At 40.9% G+C, this 22,356-nt stretch overlaps 1 protein-coding gene across 10 annotated transcripts in view; it reads left to right on the forward strand.

The window, feature by feature from the left end:
* Positions 1 to 22,356, forward strand: part of DLGAP1 (DLG associated protein 1) — a 368,200-nt gene that overhangs the window by 321,536 nt on the left and 24,308 nt on the right. For all 10 annotated transcript variants that reach the window (XM_032442677.1, XM_015855350.2, XM_015855349.2 and 7 more), the window contains one exon: positions 19,704 to 20,077. In XM_032442677.1, coding sequence (XP_032298568.1) covers positions 19,704 to 20,077 — 374 coding nt within the window. The remainder of the gene's footprint in view (positions 1 to 19,703; positions 20,078 to 22,356) is intronic.

Below are 22,356 nucleotides of genomic sequence, written 5' to 3' on the forward strand. Positions count from 1 at the left end.
ATGTGACGTGGCTCAGGGCAGAGAGAGAAGAAACTGAAAACCCAATGGGATAAAGCAACCTCCTGTTGTTATTTACTGTGGGATGGTGCATTTATTGTTATGTCAAGGGCTTTTGTATGTGTCTAGGAGCCACATGAACACCTGGAGAGTGCAAAAATGAAACAGGGTTGGGGAAATTAGTTCAAACGGTGCCCACGCGTTTGGGATCTCTAAGGCTGAGTGTAGAAAGTGCAGAAGCTGAAATCCAAATTTACAGATCACATATTTCATAGATGCAGAATGTTATAAACAAATGAGAAAAAAAAAAAAACACTGGAATGTGGATGCACAAGCAAATATATTTGTTACAGGTTAATTAAAAGTAGTTTCCAGTAATACAGTATTGCTACTACAAACAAACAAGCACTCCTTACACTGATTTTTAAGGAGTTAAGGAGTCTTTTTAGATTTGTTTCTGAATATACTGAATACTGTATATATTTTAATATATATACATTATACATTATATAACATATGTTTTTTAAATATATATATATATATATATATATAATGTATATGTATATATAATATTATAATTGCATTATAATTGCACAATGATACATCCCATGCCCATCATAAGTGGTGCCTTCCTTGAGAGGGCCTGAGAGAGAGTGAATTTGACTTCAGCACAGCTGGGCCTAACTACTTATCTCTTAACAGTTTCAACTATTACAGCTGTGAGTCAGAGGTTTGGTACAAACTGGGAGCTCTGCCTGTGAGCAGGGCAGCATTTTGTGAGTCTTTGCTGTTGGTAAATTAAATATTGGCTACGTCAATTATCGTGTTCTTTATATGCTTTAGCATTCTTTGAAAAATCATTATTAGAGTTGTAATCTGTTAGTATTCAGATGTTTTGTGGCCTGGGCTGTCTGTAGACCCACAGAGTGACCTCCCACTGCCAGCAGTGCACCTCTACACAGCAGGCATACTCCCCAGAAGACTGAAGAGTTTCACTATGAGAATAATCATGCCTTCCTAATACGTGACAGCAATGTTATGGTTTTTTACTAAAGGAGGGGAGATTTAGATGAGGAAGAAGTTTTTTACAATCAGGGTGATTGTTGCCCAGAGATGTGGTGGATGCCCTGTCCTTGGAGACACTCAGGGTCAGGGTGGATAGAGCTCTGAGCATCCTGATGTAGCTGTAAGTGCCCCTGTTCATTACAGAAGAGTTGGACTGCATGGCCCTTAAGGGTTTAAGGGTCCCTTCCAACTCAAATGAATTTATGTATACAACACAGATCTGGGTCCTTTTCCATTTATACCTGTGTAGTTCTGTTGACCTCTACAGCCTTCTCTAGGTGTGGGTCAGACCAGGAGCAAGGCCCTGTTCTATCATCAGATGGAAAGCAGAACTGAGCCTGTTGTGCTAAACCAAGCATGTGATTACCAGGAGAAATTACTTTTGGCTGATGCTGAAGCACCAGACGTGCAGAAATGTTTGCTTTGAAATTCCGGAGACTTGACTGTCCCTTTGGTTTCTTGGAATGCTTTGATTTAGCTGTGTGGGGTGGGAGCAGTCTGTAACCTCACAAGGGCACCAGGAATGCTACCCCTTGCGCAGCCACAGGATATGTGAATTAACTGTCAGCAAGCTTCAGGGAGGCTGCAGATGTATACCTGGTTAGGAGAAGTTTGGCTGTCTTATGAAATTTGTTTCCAGTACAGGATCAAAAGCAATTGTGTGCATGAAGTATATAAACCTTGGATGAGTAATGTATAAACAGGACATGGCGATGTGAGGAAACAGGGAACCCACTGCATGCAAATATCAGAAGTTTCACTTTTAATTGCTTGAGAGCAGAAGTAAAGTAGGCTCCTATATTTTCCATGTATGCAAATTATTCAGATCCATAAGGAAATCAAGATTTGGTTCGTTTAAAATAACCCATTTTATGATTAATTTTCAGAAGCAAACATTCTTAAGCAACTTTGCTTGGTTTTGAGTGCAGCCCGGAGGACAGCCCTTGCATCAGCAGAAAGATCTGTTGATACAAATCTAATTTGAGTCTCTATCTGATTTGCTCACACAGTCAGCATATAAAGGTACCTTGCTTAAATTTTCTGCCTATGTTAATAATTCAAATGTGAGCATAGTTTGTACCTCCCAAGAAGTCCCCGAGTCTCAGAAAAATAACAGTGGATCTGGATACCAAAAAATTTGTTTTTACACCAAGAAATCACCTGATTCTTTCCAAACTGATGGTGGGCTGCAAAACCTTCAGAACTGTGTCAAGACAGCCCAAATTCTACCTTGCTCCCTGAGACTTGGCACATAAACGTCACAGGTCTCTGATGGCCAAGCCAGAGGGCAAAGAAGGATGCCAAGCAAAGGACCAGTACAAGCCAGCTTGCAGGTGAAACTACTTATTGTCTGAGGTCACTCATTTAGTGATATCTTTAATGAAGTGCATTTTGGTGGATGGAAAAAAAAAAACAGGTGGGCTACAGTGGTCTGCTTGTTGACTGTATTATGTAGTGTGCTCACTAGTGGGGCAGACTTTTGAATCTCCCTTGGTTCTTTATTAGCATCACACTATAAGCACATGTTGAATCCATGAAAGAATATAAGACGTGCTTTTAAGAGGTTTTGAGGCATGGCAGGAGCTGAGACAGGATCTACCATAAGCTTTTTGCCAGGAGGACTTTTAAAAATGAGAAATTATTATTCTTCACTGAAACTCAATAGCTTCTTTCTGGTAAGTTGGATCACAGTGGCTGGCTCTGGAAATAGTGCAAGCCCTCTGACAATGGATGTTGCAAGCAGCACAGTTGAACTTGCCCACAGAAGACAGGGAAATAGCGTTCCATACATTGTTCACAATGCACTGCAGAGATCCCATAAGGTCAATTTCTGCGTTAATTCAGAGAAAATCAAAGCAGAAGAAAGGGGTGCTTGTTCTTGCTGCTCTTTGAGAGAAATATCTACAAACTGCTAATTTCAATTCCACAGTGCTCAACAGACACCAAACAGAGCCCTTTCTGCTCATCTACATGCACTATATCACTATATAAACACTGTAGCTGGAATAGAATCTCTTTGCAAATTTTCATCTTGGGGCTTAACAAAAAAATATAGAAAAGGGATGACATAAATACAGATGGATTTGTGCAGCAATTTACTAGAGTTCTGTAGCACTGTCAAATTTGCCACCCAAAGTTCATCGTCTGGGCCTGACGTTTAGCAGAGGAGGATCTTGAAAAACCATGCTGCAAAATTTTAAGTGTTTTTCACATAGACAATGCAAGAGGGACTTTATTCTTCTGGACAAAGAGTATGAAACATTGCATTGCTATATGACACAAAATAAGCACAAGCACAAGATACGAAAGGCAGTGTGAGGCACTGAACTCTCAGACAGAAATATGGTGTCCCAAGAGTCTGTAAGGAAGGACAAATTCATCTGTGTACCAGCTTGTGAGATGCTGAGGGAGTAGGAAGGAGCATCAGAAGGGCTGCAGTGTGAAGCAGAACTAGGGAGGGGGCAGGAAGTTTGGAGAAAGGCCAGGGGAGAAGTTATAGTGAATGGCTGTCCTATGCAGAGAGAGACATGGGCACTTTGAGGCAAAGAGTTTCTTTTTTCTGCAGGCAGCATATTTTTGCTTGCCTAGATGCTTGTTTGAATGCAAAACCATTCAGGAGCAGTCAGTACAAAGTCAGGAGAAAGACGTGTGTGAGTGAGAGCAGGGAGAGGCATTTCTGTGAGCAGTGTTCACGAGGCCACGTGGTCTGACAATAGCTGAAAAGGCAGCAGTTCTCTCCCTAGATGCAATTTGCAAACTATCATTAATTAAATAACACCGTCCTCTTTCTTTTCAACTAGTTTAAGCTGCAATGGAATGTAATCTGTTGAATAATAAATATCCCCGTGTTTCACTGAATGTTCTTTTACTGCATAATGGTGCATGTCAAGAAGAAATCTGTGGTTCACCTTGAACATCTCCAAAGTTGTTTAGATTTGCCTCTTTAATAAGGTTTTAATTTGATAACTAAATAGGAGTATAAAAAGCAATGTTTCCCAAACTGTGTGAACTGCCAGGCCTGGTAGGTGGTTTACAGATGGTCCGGAGACCGTATTAAAGTAATAAAGTCATAAAACAGAGAGTTAAAACGCTGGTGATAAGAGCACCAAGTAGGCCACAAATGAGTTGTAGGAATTTGATCTACAAACATGAGGACAGGAGGAGTCATGAATTTCCCCCAACTTCTTTGGAGTTCTGTGTGGGTCACAAGACAACTGTGAGACCCATTGAGCAGGGCTAAGGATGCTCTGCATTACCAAGACAGGTGTCACTGCAGTACTGCTGATCCAGCTCTGTGCATTTCTGAACATTCATAGTTAACATTTTCGTGCTACACATGACCTGCATATGAGAAACATCCTTAAGCTCTGGTTCGTACTTCAAATTCAAAGCTATTATATTCTGAATTCCAAAGGGAAATATTTACTCCATGCAAATTACCTTTTTAACCTCTAAATACCTAATATAATATTTATAATCTTTGGATTCTATTCAATAGCACGTCAAAAGTGATGTGTAGGTACACTTCTCCTCTCCAAGACTGTGCTCTATAAAAAACATAAAATGGCTACTTTCATTATGCTTCTTACTCACTAACATATTCAGTCTTCATCAGAGAACAGGTCCGTATCTGCACTCTGCAAACAACAGCTTTCTTTTGAGCAGGCAGACAAAACCCCAAACCTGCTTACCTTCAAATTCTGGAGCAGAAAAACTAGAGGTTTGGGTTTATTTTCTAAGGGAAGCTGACCTGCTCTGAATTTCTGTTCTTTTTCATCTGTTAGACACAGGTGATAGTCTGAAAGGTAAAGAAAATTATCTTCAGGCAAATGAATCTATTCATCCCTAGATGAGCTATTCTTTTGCACTGGCAACCTGTGGAAATGGTAATCTAATCATGCCACAAGACTAGTATCCCTTATGCTGAAAGCTTGTAATTCACAGCTCAAGGGGGATATGGGAGATATCTGAGAATGCAGTAATTATAAGGTTGGTGCTAGAACAAGCAGTGAAATAATGCATATTATTTTGTTCATAAGCAGGATTCTTTTTAGCTCGGAGCAAGCAGGTTTTTGCGAGCAAGTGAGCTAAAAACTTTTGTCTTTGACAAAGCTGTAGGACACCTGGTGCTATTAACTGAGGTACTAATAAAAGCCTTTCTTATCTTTCTTTGCACCTCTTGCTCTGTTGAGTTTCAGCTGGACCTTGTCCTTCCTGACCCCATCCCTGTACAGCCTAGCAGCATCCCTATACTTCTCCTGGGTTACCTGTCCCTCCTTCCACTACCTGTACATTTGAGCACAAAATCATAGAATCATTAAGGTTGGGAAGACTACTAAGATCATCAAGTCCAACCATCAACCCATCCCCACCATGCCCACAGACCATGTCCCTCAGTGCCACATTCACATGGATTTTGAACACCTTCAGGGATGATGACTCTACCACCTCCCTGGGCAGCCTATGCCAATACCCAACCACTCTTTCTGAGAAGAAATTTTCCTTAACACCCAGCCTGAACCTCCCATGGCACAACTTCAGGCCATTACCTCTTGTACTTTCTCTGTTACCTGGGAGAAGAGGCTGATCCCTGCCACACTAGAACCTCCTTTCAGACAGTTGTAGAGGGCAATAAGGTCTCCCTGAAACTGCCTCTTCTCCAGACTGAACAATCCCATTTCCCTCAGCCACTCCTCATAAGGCATTGCTTTGTATGTGTATGTGTGGGTGGCTCTATTTATGTGTTCAGACAAGAACATGCACACATGTATTTATTGTACCTGTTGACTACACGTTCTTACACCACATACACTTTGCAGTGCCTCACCTACCTGTCATCCTATTGCATATGACACAAGGTCGAGTAAGATTTTCCAAATGCATTTCCAAGAATAATAAAGCCTGTATTGTTTGTATTAGAAAATTGAATGTGCACAGTAACAATTTGTCTCGTTTCTGTCTCATCTGGCAAAGTGCAAAAAAACATTCTGCAGACTGAAACACGTTAATGATGCAACTGGTGCTTAAGTCATCATGTAGGATGAATTTTACATGTACAGGCTATGGAAGCTCACTGCAAGCTAAGTTCTCCACCAAGATCAGTAAGTGGCACACAGCAGTCTCGAAGGATATGAGAAGTATCTTTTTAAAATCTTTTTTTTTTTTCTTACTTTTGACAACAACTAATTTGTGGAGAGGGAGGAGGGGATATAACTCACTCACTTCTCCTTAATGAGGCTTAATACAGTGTTCTAGAAGGTCTTATTTTTACCACGTACCAGTAGAAGTGATGAAAAAGCCAGTCTTGAGCATTTCAGTGTGGGACACTTTAAAACCCCAAAAGCTCTTTGCGTGTTAATGCTAACAAATTACAACAAATGTCGCTTTCCATCCTCAAGGACGAGAGGCCATTCTGGCAAGGTATGAAGGGAAGAACATTAGCAGTGTATAATATGAGGAAAAACGTTTCTACATTTTTTTCTTTAATTATGTACCTTTTATTTTTTTTTTAAAGAGAAAAATGAAATATCCTCTAGAACAGTGACCTTTTGCTTTATGGGATTAAAAGGAAAGTGCTCAGAAGAAGAAAATAGGGAGAAAAAATACAAAACAATTTTGTCCTGTTTAAATGACACTTTTCTCTTGAGAAACAGGTCAAACCAGCAAGTTCCCAGTCTCAAAGAAAACTGCTTGCAGTGGCCTACTTGGCTGTTAATACATAGCACATTCAATGCATGTATAGAGAAGTCAAATGAATGGGGTATCAAAGAAAATAGGACTCATCCACTGTCCTAAGCACTAAATTGGGGAAAATTCTAAGAAAGACCTTTATTTGTTTTGTGAGTAGGTGTCACTCCTGGTGTACATGGTTTGGGCAGCAATTTTATACACAAAAGAATGGCATTATGGAAGTAATAAGCTGCCTTTGAAATTATTAAAATCTGATTGTTGACATCTTGCTAATAGTTCTGCAGGAAGGGAAGGCTGCGCCCTGAGACTTCTTAGGCCTAGGTGAGTTCATGCATATATTTTGTTGCTGTTTTCTTCAACCAAGTTATTCAACAAAAACACCTTGAACAGTCTTTAATGCCCTTGCTAGACTTTAATGGCTGAAGAGACCTACCTGGCACCTTGATAGACTCCAAAGCAAAAAAAAAAAAAAAAGTCATGGAAAGAGACTGCAGGTTCAGTGTGTAACAACCTCCGCTCTACACCAAAGTTCTCTCTAAATGTCCAAATTCTCCTGAAGTATTGAGTTGCCTTTCTAGAATAACTCTTAATCTGGATAACCTTAGTCCCAAATCAAATCAGGATGCATTGATTCAGCTTAAAATGCTTCCAAAATGCAAAAATTTTTTGGAATTATAGCTCTTCTGAGAAATGTCCAAGTAACCAGAAATATATATATCCTGCAGAAGCTGGCATCCCGTGACTTTGACGGGTACACTTTTGGCTGGGTAAGGAGGTGGCTGGAGGGCCAGGCTCAGAGAGTGTTGGTGAATGGAGTTAAATCCAGCTGGAGACTGGTCATGAGTGGTGTTCCCCAGGGGTCGGTGCTGGGGCCTGTCCTCTTCAACATCTTTGTTGATGACTTGGATGAGGGCATTGAGTGCACTCTCAGTAAGTTTGCAGATGACACCAAATTGGCGGGGAGTGTTGATCTTCCTGGGGGTAGCGAGGCCCTACAAAGGGATCTGGACAGGCTGGAGAGCTGGGCTGAAGCCAATGGGATGAGGTTCAACAAGACCAAATGCCATGTCCTGCACTTCAGCTACAACAACCCTGAGCGACGCTACAGGCTTGGGGTGGAGTGGCTGGAAGACTGCACAGAGGAAATTAATCACTGGAAATGTTATTAATCTTAAATATATAATTTTCCTCAGTTCCCAAGTTGCTAATGTACACCCTTCATTTTTGCACATGCATTTGTTTATCATTTGTTAACAGACAATTCATGAAAAGCAAATGTTGGCATGTGTATAATTAATCATCTGTACATTTTAATTATTTGGGTTTTTTGTGCTGAGTAATTGGTGTTTGACAGTGATACTATTCTGACTCTGTAATTTGATGTGAATAACAATTAATGAATAAACACATTATCAACGAAGTTAACTGAGCAGATCAAGCTGCAACTATTAGGACAGCTATTCTTCAAACATCAGTGCAAAGAGAAATTGAGATCATATGAAGTTTTGCAAGCAAAGAAATAGGGGTATAGCTGAACAGAGCAGCCTGAGCCACGATGGTCATTTCCAACCTGAGCAATTCTATGATTCTAACAGGTTGCATGTTGCTCTGCTGAGCATCCTTGTTTTCACACAAAATGCACAGTTATTTGCATCAGTTTGTCTGTTTTCTCCACCAGCCACTTTGGTCATGAGGATTCAGACTTGATTCTGTCCCTTTCTTTTGCATCCCATATGCCTTCAGGAGCGTGTTCCATCAGAGGCTTGGGTGACCTTCTGATTCACAGTGAGCCAGCGAAGTCTCTAAGGCTCTGATTTTGATTGCAAAAGAAATGTTGTATGTAGGAGGAATGGGTGTGTGCAATAAATGGGTCTTTTATTAGAAGGATAATTAAAGAAGATGGCATTTCAAGCTTGGGCAGAATATGGTAGGGGGAGAACATAACAACCGGATCATTGGTTAAAAACTTAATCCAGGCTCTTTCCTGCATCCTGTGCACTTAGAGTTGTGGAGGATTTACTATGTGCATGTGAGACTATGGATTTGTGGATTAGCTTTGTTGGCATTTGCAGAGGTCTGGTATTGGCCTTGTGATCTTCAGAAAGCACTTCTGTAGTCAAGAGATTCAAAAGGTACTTTGAAGTGTCAAAACTCATGTGGGTGTGTTTACTTTCTCTTTTTGTGTATTAAGTAGGTGGCCTGGATTTACCTCTTAACCAAGCCTGCATAAAATGTCTGGGTTTAACTTTTAACTAAGCCAGCATACAATGCATCTTTAATTTTTTACAATTATGTAAATGCAAGAAATGCTAGAATTATTGCATAGTCTAGGAGATGGGGAGAAAGGAGTTCTGTCCCAGTCTGAGATCATGAGCACTGATTTTGAAACCTTTAGCTAAAGGAAATTGTAATTGAAAGAGGAATCCTACATGTATTTGGGAGAGAAAACTTTGTTCACATTCACCTTTCAATATGGCAATGCCCCTTTGTCCTTGTTAAAATTATGTATAAGAAGCACTGACTTTTTCCATTAGCATGATATAACATGAATTCAATCATCAGGGTTTTGGGATCATGTTAGCATGTTTTAAAATCCCACTGTCACTAAACTGACTCGTTTTGCAATAAATCATAATGAGGAAGGTATAAAGGGAAAAAAGAAAAGGCACCAGAATATCATCATATGTGTAGCTGATGTCTCCATGGAAGTTGTGCCTGACATCTCCTACGAATTGTGAATCTGAACTTCTTCAAGGCCTCTTTTATATGCATTTATTTAAGGAGTGTAAAAGTATGTGGGATGATGGGGATGTCTCTTGCTTCAGTATTGTGACTTGAGGCTTGCTCTGTCCTCATATGTGTGTGGCAAGTCTATCGTCCTCCTCTGTCTAAATCTGGGAATTGGTGCTGGCTCAGGGCTCCCAACAAGACATGATTGTTGTCCTCAGATTTACTGAAATACATAGAATCATAGAATTCTTATGGTTGGAAAATTCCACTATGATTATCTAGTCCAACTGTCAGCCCATCTCCATCAAAACTACTAAATCATATCCCTACATCTCCATACTGCATAGTAATCTGTGTACTGAGGTGGACTGCATTTGAGATGTCAATATATTTTGTGTTGACGCTCAGGCTGATCAACAGGAATTGCTCATTCCAATCCAGTGTTTTGAACTAGTATGTTGAAATATCAGGTAGGACTCTTTTTGTGGGGGGAAAAGAAAAAGCAATAAAATAAAATAATGAGGTCATCCATGGTGACCTCAATCCTGCCCCTGGGCAAGGCCATATTTTCTTAGTCTGAACACAGTATGGAAAGATGAGAACCAGGTTTTGGTTTACGTTTTAATTCCTATCAACACCGAATACATATTTGACATATGTTCTTAACATGCCTTGTTTACCAAATTATTCCTCCCCCTGTTAATGTCTATGGGCTTGAGTCAGTTTTGCTAGTTTCTACGAAAGACAGGTACAATTTCTTGTGTAAACTCCTTATCTACATTTCCTTGTCATTTGAGAACGGATTGGATTGTCCCAGACAGGTGACTTCCAACCTGAAAACTGTGCCTTGACCTCCAGACAGGCAGAATTTCTCATCTGGGCCATAACTCTGTCTCAAGCAACAAGACACTCTCGTGCCTGAAGCATAGTTTTGCTCACAGTTCTTCCCTTCCTTCTTCCTGCTTCAAGTAGCTCTTGCATTTGTTTTTTGGGTAACTTGCATGTTTTAGACATTCCTACTTGGACTGGAACGCCCCAAATCCAGTAAGAATGTAGTACTGATTACATAAAAAAAACTCAGTATTTCCCTGTTTGAACAGATGTTCTTGCTCAATGCCCACGTGATTCTTTCCTGAACTCTGTGTTTTTTTGGTTTTTTTTTACATTTATTTGTAATTCTCTATGAGAAAAATATAGTGTGATCTTAAACCTGCGTGACTTGCATGAGTCATAGAAAACCGCGCTGCAGCAGAAAATAAAAGGGTATAAATCAATTCCCATGGTTCTTCCTGGAAATTTATAGCAGCTAAAAAGTTGTTCATGTGCTTTTATCAATCACATTCTTCTTACAGATTGTAGTGGCTCTTATTTTCTTGTCTTTGGTGTTTGTGCAGTTTCTTTCCAACTGGTCTGATTTTATCACAGCATCCCTTCACTGCTGTCACCTGAATTTTAACACCTAGCTAACTAATACAAACAGTATGGCATAAAATTCTCAAACCAAATTGAGAGGTGGACTTTAGAAACAATGTGAGACCGCTAAAGCTTTGGTGGCAACAGAGGCTTGTGTATTCACTTCTTTGAGATGGGTTCTTTAAGTCAATTGCTGGATCATAAGAAAGCAAAACCTACACTTATCAAACCATGAGGTAGTTTGCTTAATAATATAGGGGGCTACTATACCAAAAATAGTAAATTCTATTGCATATGGGTTGTTTTAACTCTATTTGAATAGTATTTGTCAGAGCAATGTCCTTCTGTATTGCTTCAAAGCTTCTGAACAGCCTTAGTGTTGAGTAACATGCAAAACTGGTGTACCCACGTTTCTGTACTTGCTATATTTACTAGTCCCATAATGACCGAAGGAATATAACTGTTCTCTATGTATAAACCTGCCTTGTTGTGCAGAGGTTTCCCATTGCAGGTCACTATAGAAAAATTTGTTAGGAAAAATGCTGATCACTGTGTTCTGTGTTTTACTGTATCTGTTTAAATAACACCAGATATAAAAGTAAGCGAGCCGCACAGGCACAAATTAATTCGAACAGACCAGCCCTGAGAACTGATTTTGACTGAGAAAATTAAAGAGGGCTTTTAATCTTCACAGATTTTCATCAGTTTAATTTATACCTTTACAGTTTCCAGTGCATTCAAATGGACGTAACTGATAACAGTGTGTAGCTTGTTTGCACACTGTGGCATAAAAGGAAATCAGTTTTAAATCAGTGAACTGATACAGTTAATTTGGATAAACTCTTTGAATGAATCACTGTTACTTCCACTGTATTTTCATTTGTTGTTTTGTTGTGTTGTTTTTTTTTTTTAAAAAAAAGACTTTATCAGTCATATCCATGTCTAAACTTGTCCACATCAAGGGTGGATTTGCAGCAATTTAAACTAATTGATTTCTAAGCCAATTTAGATGCATCAGTAATCAAATTCTGTGAGAGCAGCTTGATGTCAGTGTGTGCAATGATACAGAATTCTGCTTACCCTCCCTTACATTTATTAACTATTCAGAAAACCACCGGGGGTAAGAACCAGTAGAAGCTTGCTTTCATGCTAACATCAGCATCAAACAAAGAAGTGTGTTTCTAGACTGAAGAGCCAGGAATGACTTTTACAGTCATTTTTTCATCAGACAGGAATCACATGTCGAAGTGTCAGTAATGTTGAGAACCGGGATATCCAACTGTATTAATATGTGGCCAGCTTAAATTCTGCATGATCAGATTACTTGGAGATAATTAGCCTGCTTAAATCTCCTCGAGGTTCACAGACTAGTTCCTGGGATTCACAGATTTGGAAGAGAGAAGGAGAATCCTAATTATTCTCTAGTCCTATCTCCTACGTGGCTAAAGCTGAGCAATTGCACCCTGCAGTTTTTCCATCAAAGTCATGACAAGCTCCTCCTAAAATGAGGGACTACTGAACCTGCTTTGTCATCACTTGGTTCCCATGTCACAGACAGAGGATGGAGAGCAGAGGATCAAGAAGGACATAATAGGCTGCCCAGGGAGGTGGTGCAGTCACTGTCCGTGGAGGTGTTCAAGAATTGTGTGGATGTGGCACTGAGGGATGTAGTTAGTGGGCATGGTGGGGGTGGGCTGATGGTTGGACTAGATGATTATAGTGGTCTTTTCCAGCCTTAATGATTCTGTAAAGCAGTGCTTGTCAAAGAATGAAGTAGGGCACACAGTTGTGAGAGCTTTACTATGTGGGCTTGGTCCTGACCACACAACTTCAGGTTTGACAGGGTGCAAGTCTCCTGTGTATTGGCTGCTCAGTTATTAAATATCCAATTTGTAATTGAAGGGAAATCATACATACAAAAGTACATTAATATGTCCAGAAGCTGTTGTTCCAAATACTACATGGCCGTTTTGAGAAGCAGCACTGACACCATCATGCCCAAGCAAAATGGCAAACGTGGGCTCCACTTCAGCAGACTCACTGCACGACTGTGTGCTGAATGAGCTACAGGCATAGCCTGAAAATGAGATTGTGCATTTGCCGCTCAGGTCAAATTTTCAAGAATCCAGATCCAATTCAGAAATAAGAGAGAGTTTTTCATGTGATTAGCCCCAAGAGCTTGCAATGTGCAGCCCAAGTCTTTACATTCAACTGTATGTTTGGTGGCCCTGCCAGGCAGGGGGGTTGGAACTACATGATCCTTGAGGTCCCTTCCAACCCGGGTCATTCTGTGATTCTGTGATTCTGTGTGTGTGATTCAACTGTTCCTCAGTCGTCAAAGAAACAAAAAGAACAAGATTGATAAGTTTTTCAGAGCATGTTTGAGTGTAAAGCATTCAGTTTGAATCTGCCTAGCTCACATGGCCAAATGCTTGTAGGAATTTCAACCCTTTGTCTTGCTTAGAATCCAGACAGTGGGTCACGCGTTGTGTTTTTACTTAGGTAGCTGCTTACATTTATGTGTCTGGTTTGGGTTAGTGCAACACCACATTAAAAACAACAACAACAAAAACCAACCCAAACCATTTTGTTTTATTGCCAGAGGGAAAGGGATGCAAATTCTGGAATTTGAGTGTGCTGCAGTAACGCATAACAAAATGTTATATCAAAGTGCCAGTGAAGTTGCTTCCTGGAAAATACATGGGAAAAGGATCGGGCTGCATATTATTACATTTATTTACTGTTATGCTTCCCTGGTCTTGGTGGGATAAGCTGCTGTATTTCAGATTGTTTGCTCTGCTTTCCTTAAGTGCTTTTCATGATACGAATGCACTGATATTCAGAGAGATCGTGAACTTCTTACTGTGGTGATTTGATGGCATGGAAGTTCTGCAGCACAGAATTTCTAGATAGCCATTTTTGATCTAAGGTCCAGTGATTCTTGCTTTCTATCACTGCTCTCACAGTGAGGAGCATGAGGGATTTGATGAAGCATTTAGGTGCAGAAAACATTTGAGCAGTACAGTACAGTTGTTTTAAGCTATTATTCAGGTAATGTTTCCCTGTGTTTTTTCAGGAAAAAATAAACAACAAACTCACACCATCACATCTTATTGACCAATGGCTGGGATCGAGCCCTTCAGAAAAGCACCATCACCACATGCATAGTGAGATCTGGGCTGTGCACATGGCCACGTTCTGTCTTCAGAAAATATAAAGCCAAGCCCTTAACTGCTCAAGGCCAGTGCAGATCATGGCTTTTTTAAGAGCAAAATGTAATCACCCAACCTAGCAACTATTCTCTTGGGTAATAACTATCAGTTTATGTGAAATATTTTCCTTGAGCTTCAGCTTCTTATAGACTTGTCTGCTTTGAGGCCAAATCAGCTGAAGTTGTTCACTCTTAGTGTAATGGTAAATTTTAATGTATAGAGTTCAGCTATGGCTACACAGTAGAAAAGGTGAAGTGGGTCTCGTAGGAAACCTACGTGCAGTGAATTTTTCTCTGTGTATCCATAATTCGTGGTGATATCACAGTGATAAATGACATTTAGCAGACACCTTCATCTGTCTCACCTGTTCTCTGTACACTAATTCAGCTTTCCTGGGACAGCAATTAAACTTCTGACTGGCATCAGCAGCTTCCAGCAGCAGCCATTAAAAGAAAAAAACAATAAATCTGGTAGAGAAATACTCACCTGTCATACACTGACAGCACACATGCAGATTTTGTAACTCATTCTCATTTGAGATACAGGATGAGCCATGGTCAGGCTTGGGTTTCAGGAGCCCCTTAGTGCATCCAGCTGGAAAGTTGCAAGCAAACCATTCCAAACTTGCAGCACAGGCTTTTAGACCTCAGGGTACTGGGGACATTAGATGTGCAGTACAGATTGTTTACATACTTTGTGTAGTTGTCAGTTGTGTGTTTCTACCTTTGGTGTACCTTAAGCTTTTGTTGGCTGAGATTTAAGGCTTGGCAGTGGTGGAGACATGGGAAAAACATGGCATTGGCAGAAGTCCTGATGGCACAGTGCAGAGATTTCAGTAGTTCTCTTTTGGGATAATGACATCCATAACTCACTCAGGTATTATTCCCTCAGGCAGTCTAGAACTTCTTAGGAAAATCTTTAATTCAGTTTATTTTTAATGGTCTCTGTTTCCTCAGAAGCCATCTGTGCTTTGAGAATAGTTGTTGTTTTTTTGTATATATATTAAGAAAACACGTGCTCCATTTTCATACCTACTCCTTGCACATGAAAACAAATATATAGGATCTAAAACTCAATTTCTAAGTATTTACTCCACCCTCACCTCCTCCCCCCTCCAAACCTCAACAAAGAAGGGAAATATATGCACAGTAAAGAGAACATCAGCTCTGTTGGAATGTACCAAGGCAAATCATGCCCTGAACCTCTGTGCGGAGAGCTCAGGGACTGCAGCTCTGAAGTCTCAGCTCTGCATGGATGTGCCTGCATTGCCCCCCATCCCGTCCCCAAGGCCTACCTCACTGTACAGGTATGTGGGAGAATTGGTGCAGCATACCTTTACACAGGAGTTCAGTCATAACGATGAGGTCTATCAGCAGAGGGTGGAGGAGCTCTTACCTCATTAATACTTAATTGTATACATGCTGTGTATTTTGCTGCTCCTTCTTCTCAAGAGAAGCACCATTATTTTAGTTGACTTTAAATTTGCACCCTCGTTTGTCCTTGCATTTGTTAACTAAGTTCACCTGAGACTGCCCAGTCAGAGAGGGGAAGATGTTGCTCGCCTATCTCATCCGGAGCTGCTCAAAGCACTGTGTGAATCTGATCCCTTTGCAAATGTTAATCCGCCTTGGGGTTCTCTTGAGCACCCATTCACTGGGCTAAAACTCTGAGTTTGAGTGCTGATGTTTGCTCCCGAGGGCTCATCTCCCTAGTGAGCATGTTTAAACAACTGAAGTGCTCTTACAATGAAACATTCAAATTCAAGTCTTTATTATTATGCAATCTGGGATTATTATACTTTTTTTTTTTTTTTTAATCATTAGACTTCCTTCTGAACCGGGTGGTTGACACTCCCTGTTTCAAATTCCTGTCCCATGAGCTAGTTGTTTGGAAATACTGGCTGGGAGGACAAACACCGTGACTATTTTTTGTTAATCTGGGGAAAGTTCTTTTTCTCTCAGTGTCTGGGATTAAACTGTAACTCAAAGGCAGAGCTACAGATGTAGAATCAAGATCAGAACGAGGAGAGCAGTGCTGAGAGGATGGAAAGAGCTGGGAACAAGGGGCTGACTTGAGGTGCTTTGGGAGCCTGGGTTTCCTTGCACATGATTTAACTCATTCTTGGACCAAACCTTGAGAATGCCCCAGCACAAGAATGGATACCTGCTGCAGCAGAATCATAGAATGGCTCAGGTTGGAAAGGACCTCAAAGGCCAGCCAGTTCCAACCCCATGCTGTGGGCAGGGCTGCCACCCACTAGATCAGGCCGTCCTTGGTGCTATAAAGTAATACAGAAAACTATATTGCAACAAACTAAGCATTTATACACACACTTGCTGTTCAGAAAAAGTTATTTCTGATTAACTCCATACCTAAACAGTTTTAATGACAAATGAGTCTGCTTCGACTTGACTCTCCAGTCAGATCAGTTTGAGTACAGAACTTCACTCCTTGATCCATGTCCAAGAACACATTTATTGGGAATTACGGAGCCCTTTAAATTCACTTCCTGGTGTTAATTAAACAAACTCTCAAGTGCAAAACCCTCTGAAAGTCCCCTGAGTGAAGATTTCTTTGTCTTTTCCACACACCCTGTGACACTGTGATGTTCTCTGTCAGATCCCTTCTACCCACCTGTGGCACTGAGTGGCCACTATCTCCTCTTGCCCACAACACAGCATCTTCCTGCACCTACCCAGTGCTCTAACTGGGCAGCTCCAGGGTTTTGTTCTTTCTCTTAGGGAGAGTTTCCTTTTAATCTTCTAGCACCTTTGCATTGAAATTCACCCAGTGAAATACAGGCAGGTCCTTCGGGTTGCCATACCACTCACTGCTAGGTTCTTGAAAAGTGCCTAGAGAAACCCAGTGCAACAGATCCCTTTTGCTGTCATAGTTCAGCCACTGGGACAGCTCAGGCAGCTCCAGCGCTGAGCAAACAGCTGCAGCCAGAGAGCTGTTTTGTTGTCATTGCTGTACAGGAGTGGTGGGAGCTTGCATCATTTCCAGTAACTGAGCGCCTGGGGATCTTTTATGACTTGCACGCTTTGCTTCTCTGGAGCTGTACAGTGTGTGCTGTGTGACTCCAGGAAACCAAGGATTTGTTTTGACTTGCTGAAACAACGTTTGCTGTTTCTCTTTACAATTTCACCGTATGACTTGTCAATCCTCTCCCCCACTTAATAACTTCGCATTTAATTAGCTGAGTGCAAACATCTTTCACTGCAGCGTGGATTAGGCTCCTCATTGAGTGCGTTTACCAGCAGAATGAAAGACATCTCAATCAGGGGGTTCTGTATTTGTCCTGCACTGACCAGAGCGGCTGGTAGCTGTCAATGGACAGTAGCTGTTGACTTTCTGTCCCTTCAAGGATGATCAGTGACATGGGGACCAGTCATGTTGGGGTTTTCTTTTTATTTTACAGTCTCCCCATTAAGAACACTGCTGGAGTGTGTTTTGTTATCTGCTAAGTAGGAAAAGTGACATCTGTGTACCTTGCAAGGATGTCCTGAAGGTGCTGCTGTCTGCCCAGGAGTTCCACAATGTCCTTACTCAGCATATTTTAAATGGGGCGTTTTATACATTGCTGAATTGCAAGGTGCATGGCACACAAACCTCTATTAGATGAGCTTGGAACAGGCTTGCCAAAGCATTACCTGGATATATGAGTGAATCTATAAGTTTTAAATTCTTCAGTGGTAGATTTCAGTTTGCATTTCCACCACTCAGAGAACATTTCTGCAGGCCATGAGCCACTTGGGTCGCTTCTGGGATCCCACAGCCTCAGCAGCAGCCTCCACAATTCTGTGTAAGTCTGCTTGTGCTGCAGCAAGAGCAGCCAGTTTCCCTAAGAGTACACAGTCACAACAAATGCTTTGTGTCAGCATTAAAACCACTGAAGGACTGTGCGAAATTCACACGCCTCTGTAGATTTGTCATCTTTCCTGCTAGTTCCATAGGTTTGTCTTGTGGTAAGCACTTTTTAAAAGCACCTTTAACCCCTATAAACTTCACTTCCTGGGAGTTAAAGTTTGACAAGTTCATTTTCATCTACCCATCTCTTCTATCCAAGATGCCGTGGTTTCTGTTTGATTCTTCAGAAGTGAATCATAACCAGTTTCAAAACGCTCACAACCTCTGCAAAATGCTCTTTTTCCATTAGCATTTAAAGGGTTTAACATAGGTTCAGACATGTTATCAGAACCTCAGACCAGAGTTCTTAAAAAATCTTGTGATTTCGTGCCCTGGAAACACCCTTTACGCTGCAACCATTCCTGCAACTATTGGGAGATACATGAGGTGTGCGGATCTGAGCTAGTCAAATTAATGCCATAATGGCTTCTGGCTCTACAAGCACACACAGTGCAAAGAGGGAGCAGAACAGCTGTAGCAGACCTACCTTTCATGTGGGTGGCATAGACGTCTGCCAATTAAAATGAATCATTTCTTGCCATATGATTATTGTTAATAAGAATTTATGTTAACGTGCTTGTGTCTGAACTTTTTGCAGGTTAATGCCTGCATTTATTTGCTTAAAAAAAAAATAGAGCATATCATGATTGTTTTTTATTCTTAATGGACCTTCTTTCTTCATCTGAAAGCATTCCAGGACTTCAGCAAAGCAGAGCTGCCAACTATCCCTTAAAGGAATATGTTTTTAGATCTCCATGCAGTGCATTCTGTAGGTAATTCTGCATACATCAGCCAAAAGTTTCTAATCTGTGAACCTCAAAATAAGCTGCTATGTCCATATAGAAGCACATACAATGAGAGCACGGCCATCAACATGTGAAAAGGAGTCCTCATAAACTTTCTTTCTTGATGCAAACATTTATTCTTATGCTTTCCTTTACGAAGTTCCACCAACTGACAGGCTTTAGACATCAACTACATTACATTAACTCCTTTTGTGCAAAATTAAGCTTTTTTTTTCAATTTACACATCTATGTTTCTTATGAGAAATAAGAGCAGCAAAATATTATCTTAAACATGCCCTCCTTGCAAGACAGTTTAAAATATCTGAGTAGGCTGCCCAAAATTTGAAACAATTTATAACAAGAAATACACAAGTTCAAGCATGATGAGCATCAAGTCTTGAACCTTGGATGGCTTTAGGATCTCTCTCTGAACAAAGAAATGTAACTTAAAAATTATTTAATAAATAAAAGTGTTAGTAAATAGAGTGGGGTAGGGCAGAGAAAATAAAAACAATTACAGAATCACAGAATCACAGAATGACCCGGGTTGGAAGGGACCTCAAGGATCATGTAGTTCCAACCCCCCTGCCTGGCAGGGCCACCAAACATACACCTTTAACACCAAACATACACCTTTACACAATTGCATTAAAGTTGCATGAAGTATTTACATGAGCTGGGTTAATCTGCTGGAGTCTCTTCCTTGTGATTCCTATCTGGAAGTTATGAGTGGAATGAGTTTTTCACCCACTGGACATAGAAGAGGTAGCAGAAAACATGATGGAGAACACTCCTTACCTCTGCTCTGTCCACGCTCATGGTGTTTTAAGATGATATTTGCATACATTTTCCCTGCAATGTCAATAAATCAAGAACTTTCATGTTTGTTTTTTTTTCCAGTGTCATCCTGCATTACCACCTATAAGAAGACACCTCCTCCAGTCCCACCGAGAACTACCACCAAACCATTCATTTCTATCACAGCCCAGAGCAGCACAGAGTCTGCCCAAGATGCATATATGGATGGGCATGGACAGAGGGGAGATATCATCAGTCAGTCTGGACTTAGCAACTCCACTGAGAGCTTGGACAGTATGAAGGCACTAACAGCAGCTATTGAAGCTGCTAATGCTCAGATCCATGGCCCAGCAAGTCAACATGTAGGGAACAACACTGCCACTGTCACCACCACCACAACCATTGCCACCGTTGCAGTAGAAGATAGAAAGAAGGACCACTTCAAGAAAAATAGATGCTTATCTATCGGAATACAGGTACAGAATGGTATTTAGATTATATGCATGCCATTGTTTTGTGTTTCTACATTTGTTTTACTGCTTGTTTAACAATGTTTTTTTTTTTCTTCTTTTCCTGTCAGGTGCCTATTAGAATTTCCAGCAGCTTAATCATGCTATGTGGTACTAACAGTGTTTACTAATTTATCACAAAAACATCAGATGTGAGGATTTAAGTCTCCTTGCTGCCTGTTATTCAGCTCTGTTAAATTACACACATGAGCACTAATCTATGAATCATAACACAGCGGGGGTCAGAAAGGCATGAATTAAATCATTGAAAGGGAATGTGTAAAACAATGATTTACATTACACTATCACCCAAAAAATATTTTCATCCAGTCTCACTGAATTAATTGTCACTGCTTATTCATGCATTTCGTAATGACCGGTGGCTGCTCGAATGAGGCAGCATTGTTTCCATCCCAGACTCAAGAGCAGAGGATAAGTTCCTTCTGATTTGCCCTTGTTAAGGAAAATTACATTTTCTTACCTCTAGTGGAATGAAACAAGAAAACTAACCCTGTCAGAGTTCACTTCTATTTACAGAAAGGAGAAGAGCAAATAAACTAGGCCAATTTAATCTGCTATCTTAATTAATCTTTCCCATATCCCCCCAAAAGAATGTGCATAGAAGGCCAACTATCTGCTTGCAGGATTAGCTCTTGCAACAAAGTACCTGAACTTGCAATCAACTGAAAATCAGCACAGGTTTTGATGGGAGATGAATCCCAAGCAAACAGAATAGCAATCCACAGCTTATCAGCCTTCCCAAGAAAACATGATTTTTTTTTCCCCTGCAGATGGAGGTTGTGTTTACCACCTCCTCTGTGCCTGAACAGGCTTATCTGATTAGCAAAGCCTAAGAACTTACCGTGAAATCACTGCATCCGCCTGACAAGATAGGAGGTGCTGAGCATGCCATCCCAGGGGCAGCTGACAGACAAGCAGTGACTTTACTCACCTTGTGCTTCTTCTTGGAAGGCTGAGAGTTACTACAGCCCGTGGGTTCCATTTGCTGCCTTTCTTATACCATTTCTCTACTTCGCAGCTGTTTGGTTTATATACATTCTGAAAGAAGGGATATCTTCAGTGTTAAATGCAGGAGCAAGACCCAGATGGGACAGAGATAAAGGAACACTCTATTACTTATTGCCAAACCCAGTCAAGGCTAAGGTGCTGTTTTATTGTTGCAATCCCTCCTTTCACTGAACAAACCAACGAAGACCTTTACAGACAAAGTAATGAGTAGAAAGTAACAACATCCATGTTTGCAGTATTCCATATGAAGAGCAGTAACATGAACCATGGTTCCCAAGACACCATCTCCCATCTTTTTTTCCTGAAGGTAGCATTGGTGCAAGTAAAGAACATGGCTTTCAGGAGAAACAGAAGCCCCAGTTTGCTGAAATCTGAGGAAAACAGAGGCCCAAATACTGTTCAAGCCCCTGAAAATCTCCCTCTAAAACTGTTAAAATTACAGCTGACTAGCTTAATCAGCATACATATGGCAACCTCCCTCCACTGACTGCAATAGGAGCCAAGCTCAGAGCAGGTAAACACCACCCTTAAATTTGGCCTACAGCAGTGCAAGCCATATTAGCCAGGAGTTTGCTTCCTTCTGTAATAAATAAACACGAAGAGCATTTGTGGTAAGAACTCCTGGTACATGCCCTGCACCCCTCAGTTGCTTCTAGGTCACCAGCAGCCTTTGCTGAAAACCTGTTTAACAAACAAGCAAAGTAAAGCTGTCAAAAAAGAGTTACTTCTCTCCATCGGTTTTGTAATTTAAGGAGGAATTATCACCCCAAAACCTCAGTATTTGGTAATTACCTGACTTCACCGCCTTGTTCTGAAACTCCCATCTCTCTGACCACTTTTCCTGCACAAGGAATAGCAAGGTGGTGGGGAGACGTGCTCACTTTACCTGGGGTTCTTATACACCCAAGGGTCAGAGTAGGTTCACTGTGGTCCAAAAATGCTGTGTGCTGCCATGTTTGGGTTGGTTTTGTTGTTTTTTTTTTTTTTTCGTATGACTAACAATCCCTTACGTAGCATGGAGGCTTAACAACTACAGTGAGTGGAGCCATAAGGACACTACCACTTAAAGTAAATATGCCATTTTAACATGACTATGTGTGCATGTACAAAGTAACACATAACACCTACAGAATTGGAGTTGCAGATGCCCAGAGGCTCTGGCAAATCTCAGCATCCAACCTCCATAACGTGCTGGACAAACTCCACCTGCATTTCTC

This window comes from Coturnix japonica, chromosome 2, assembly GCF_001577835.2.
Source record: "Coturnix japonica isolate 7356 chromosome 2, Coturnix japonica 2.1, whole genome shotgun sequence".
Classification (NCBI taxonomy): Eukaryota; Metazoa; Chordata; class Aves; order Galliformes; family Phasianidae; genus Coturnix; species Coturnix japonica.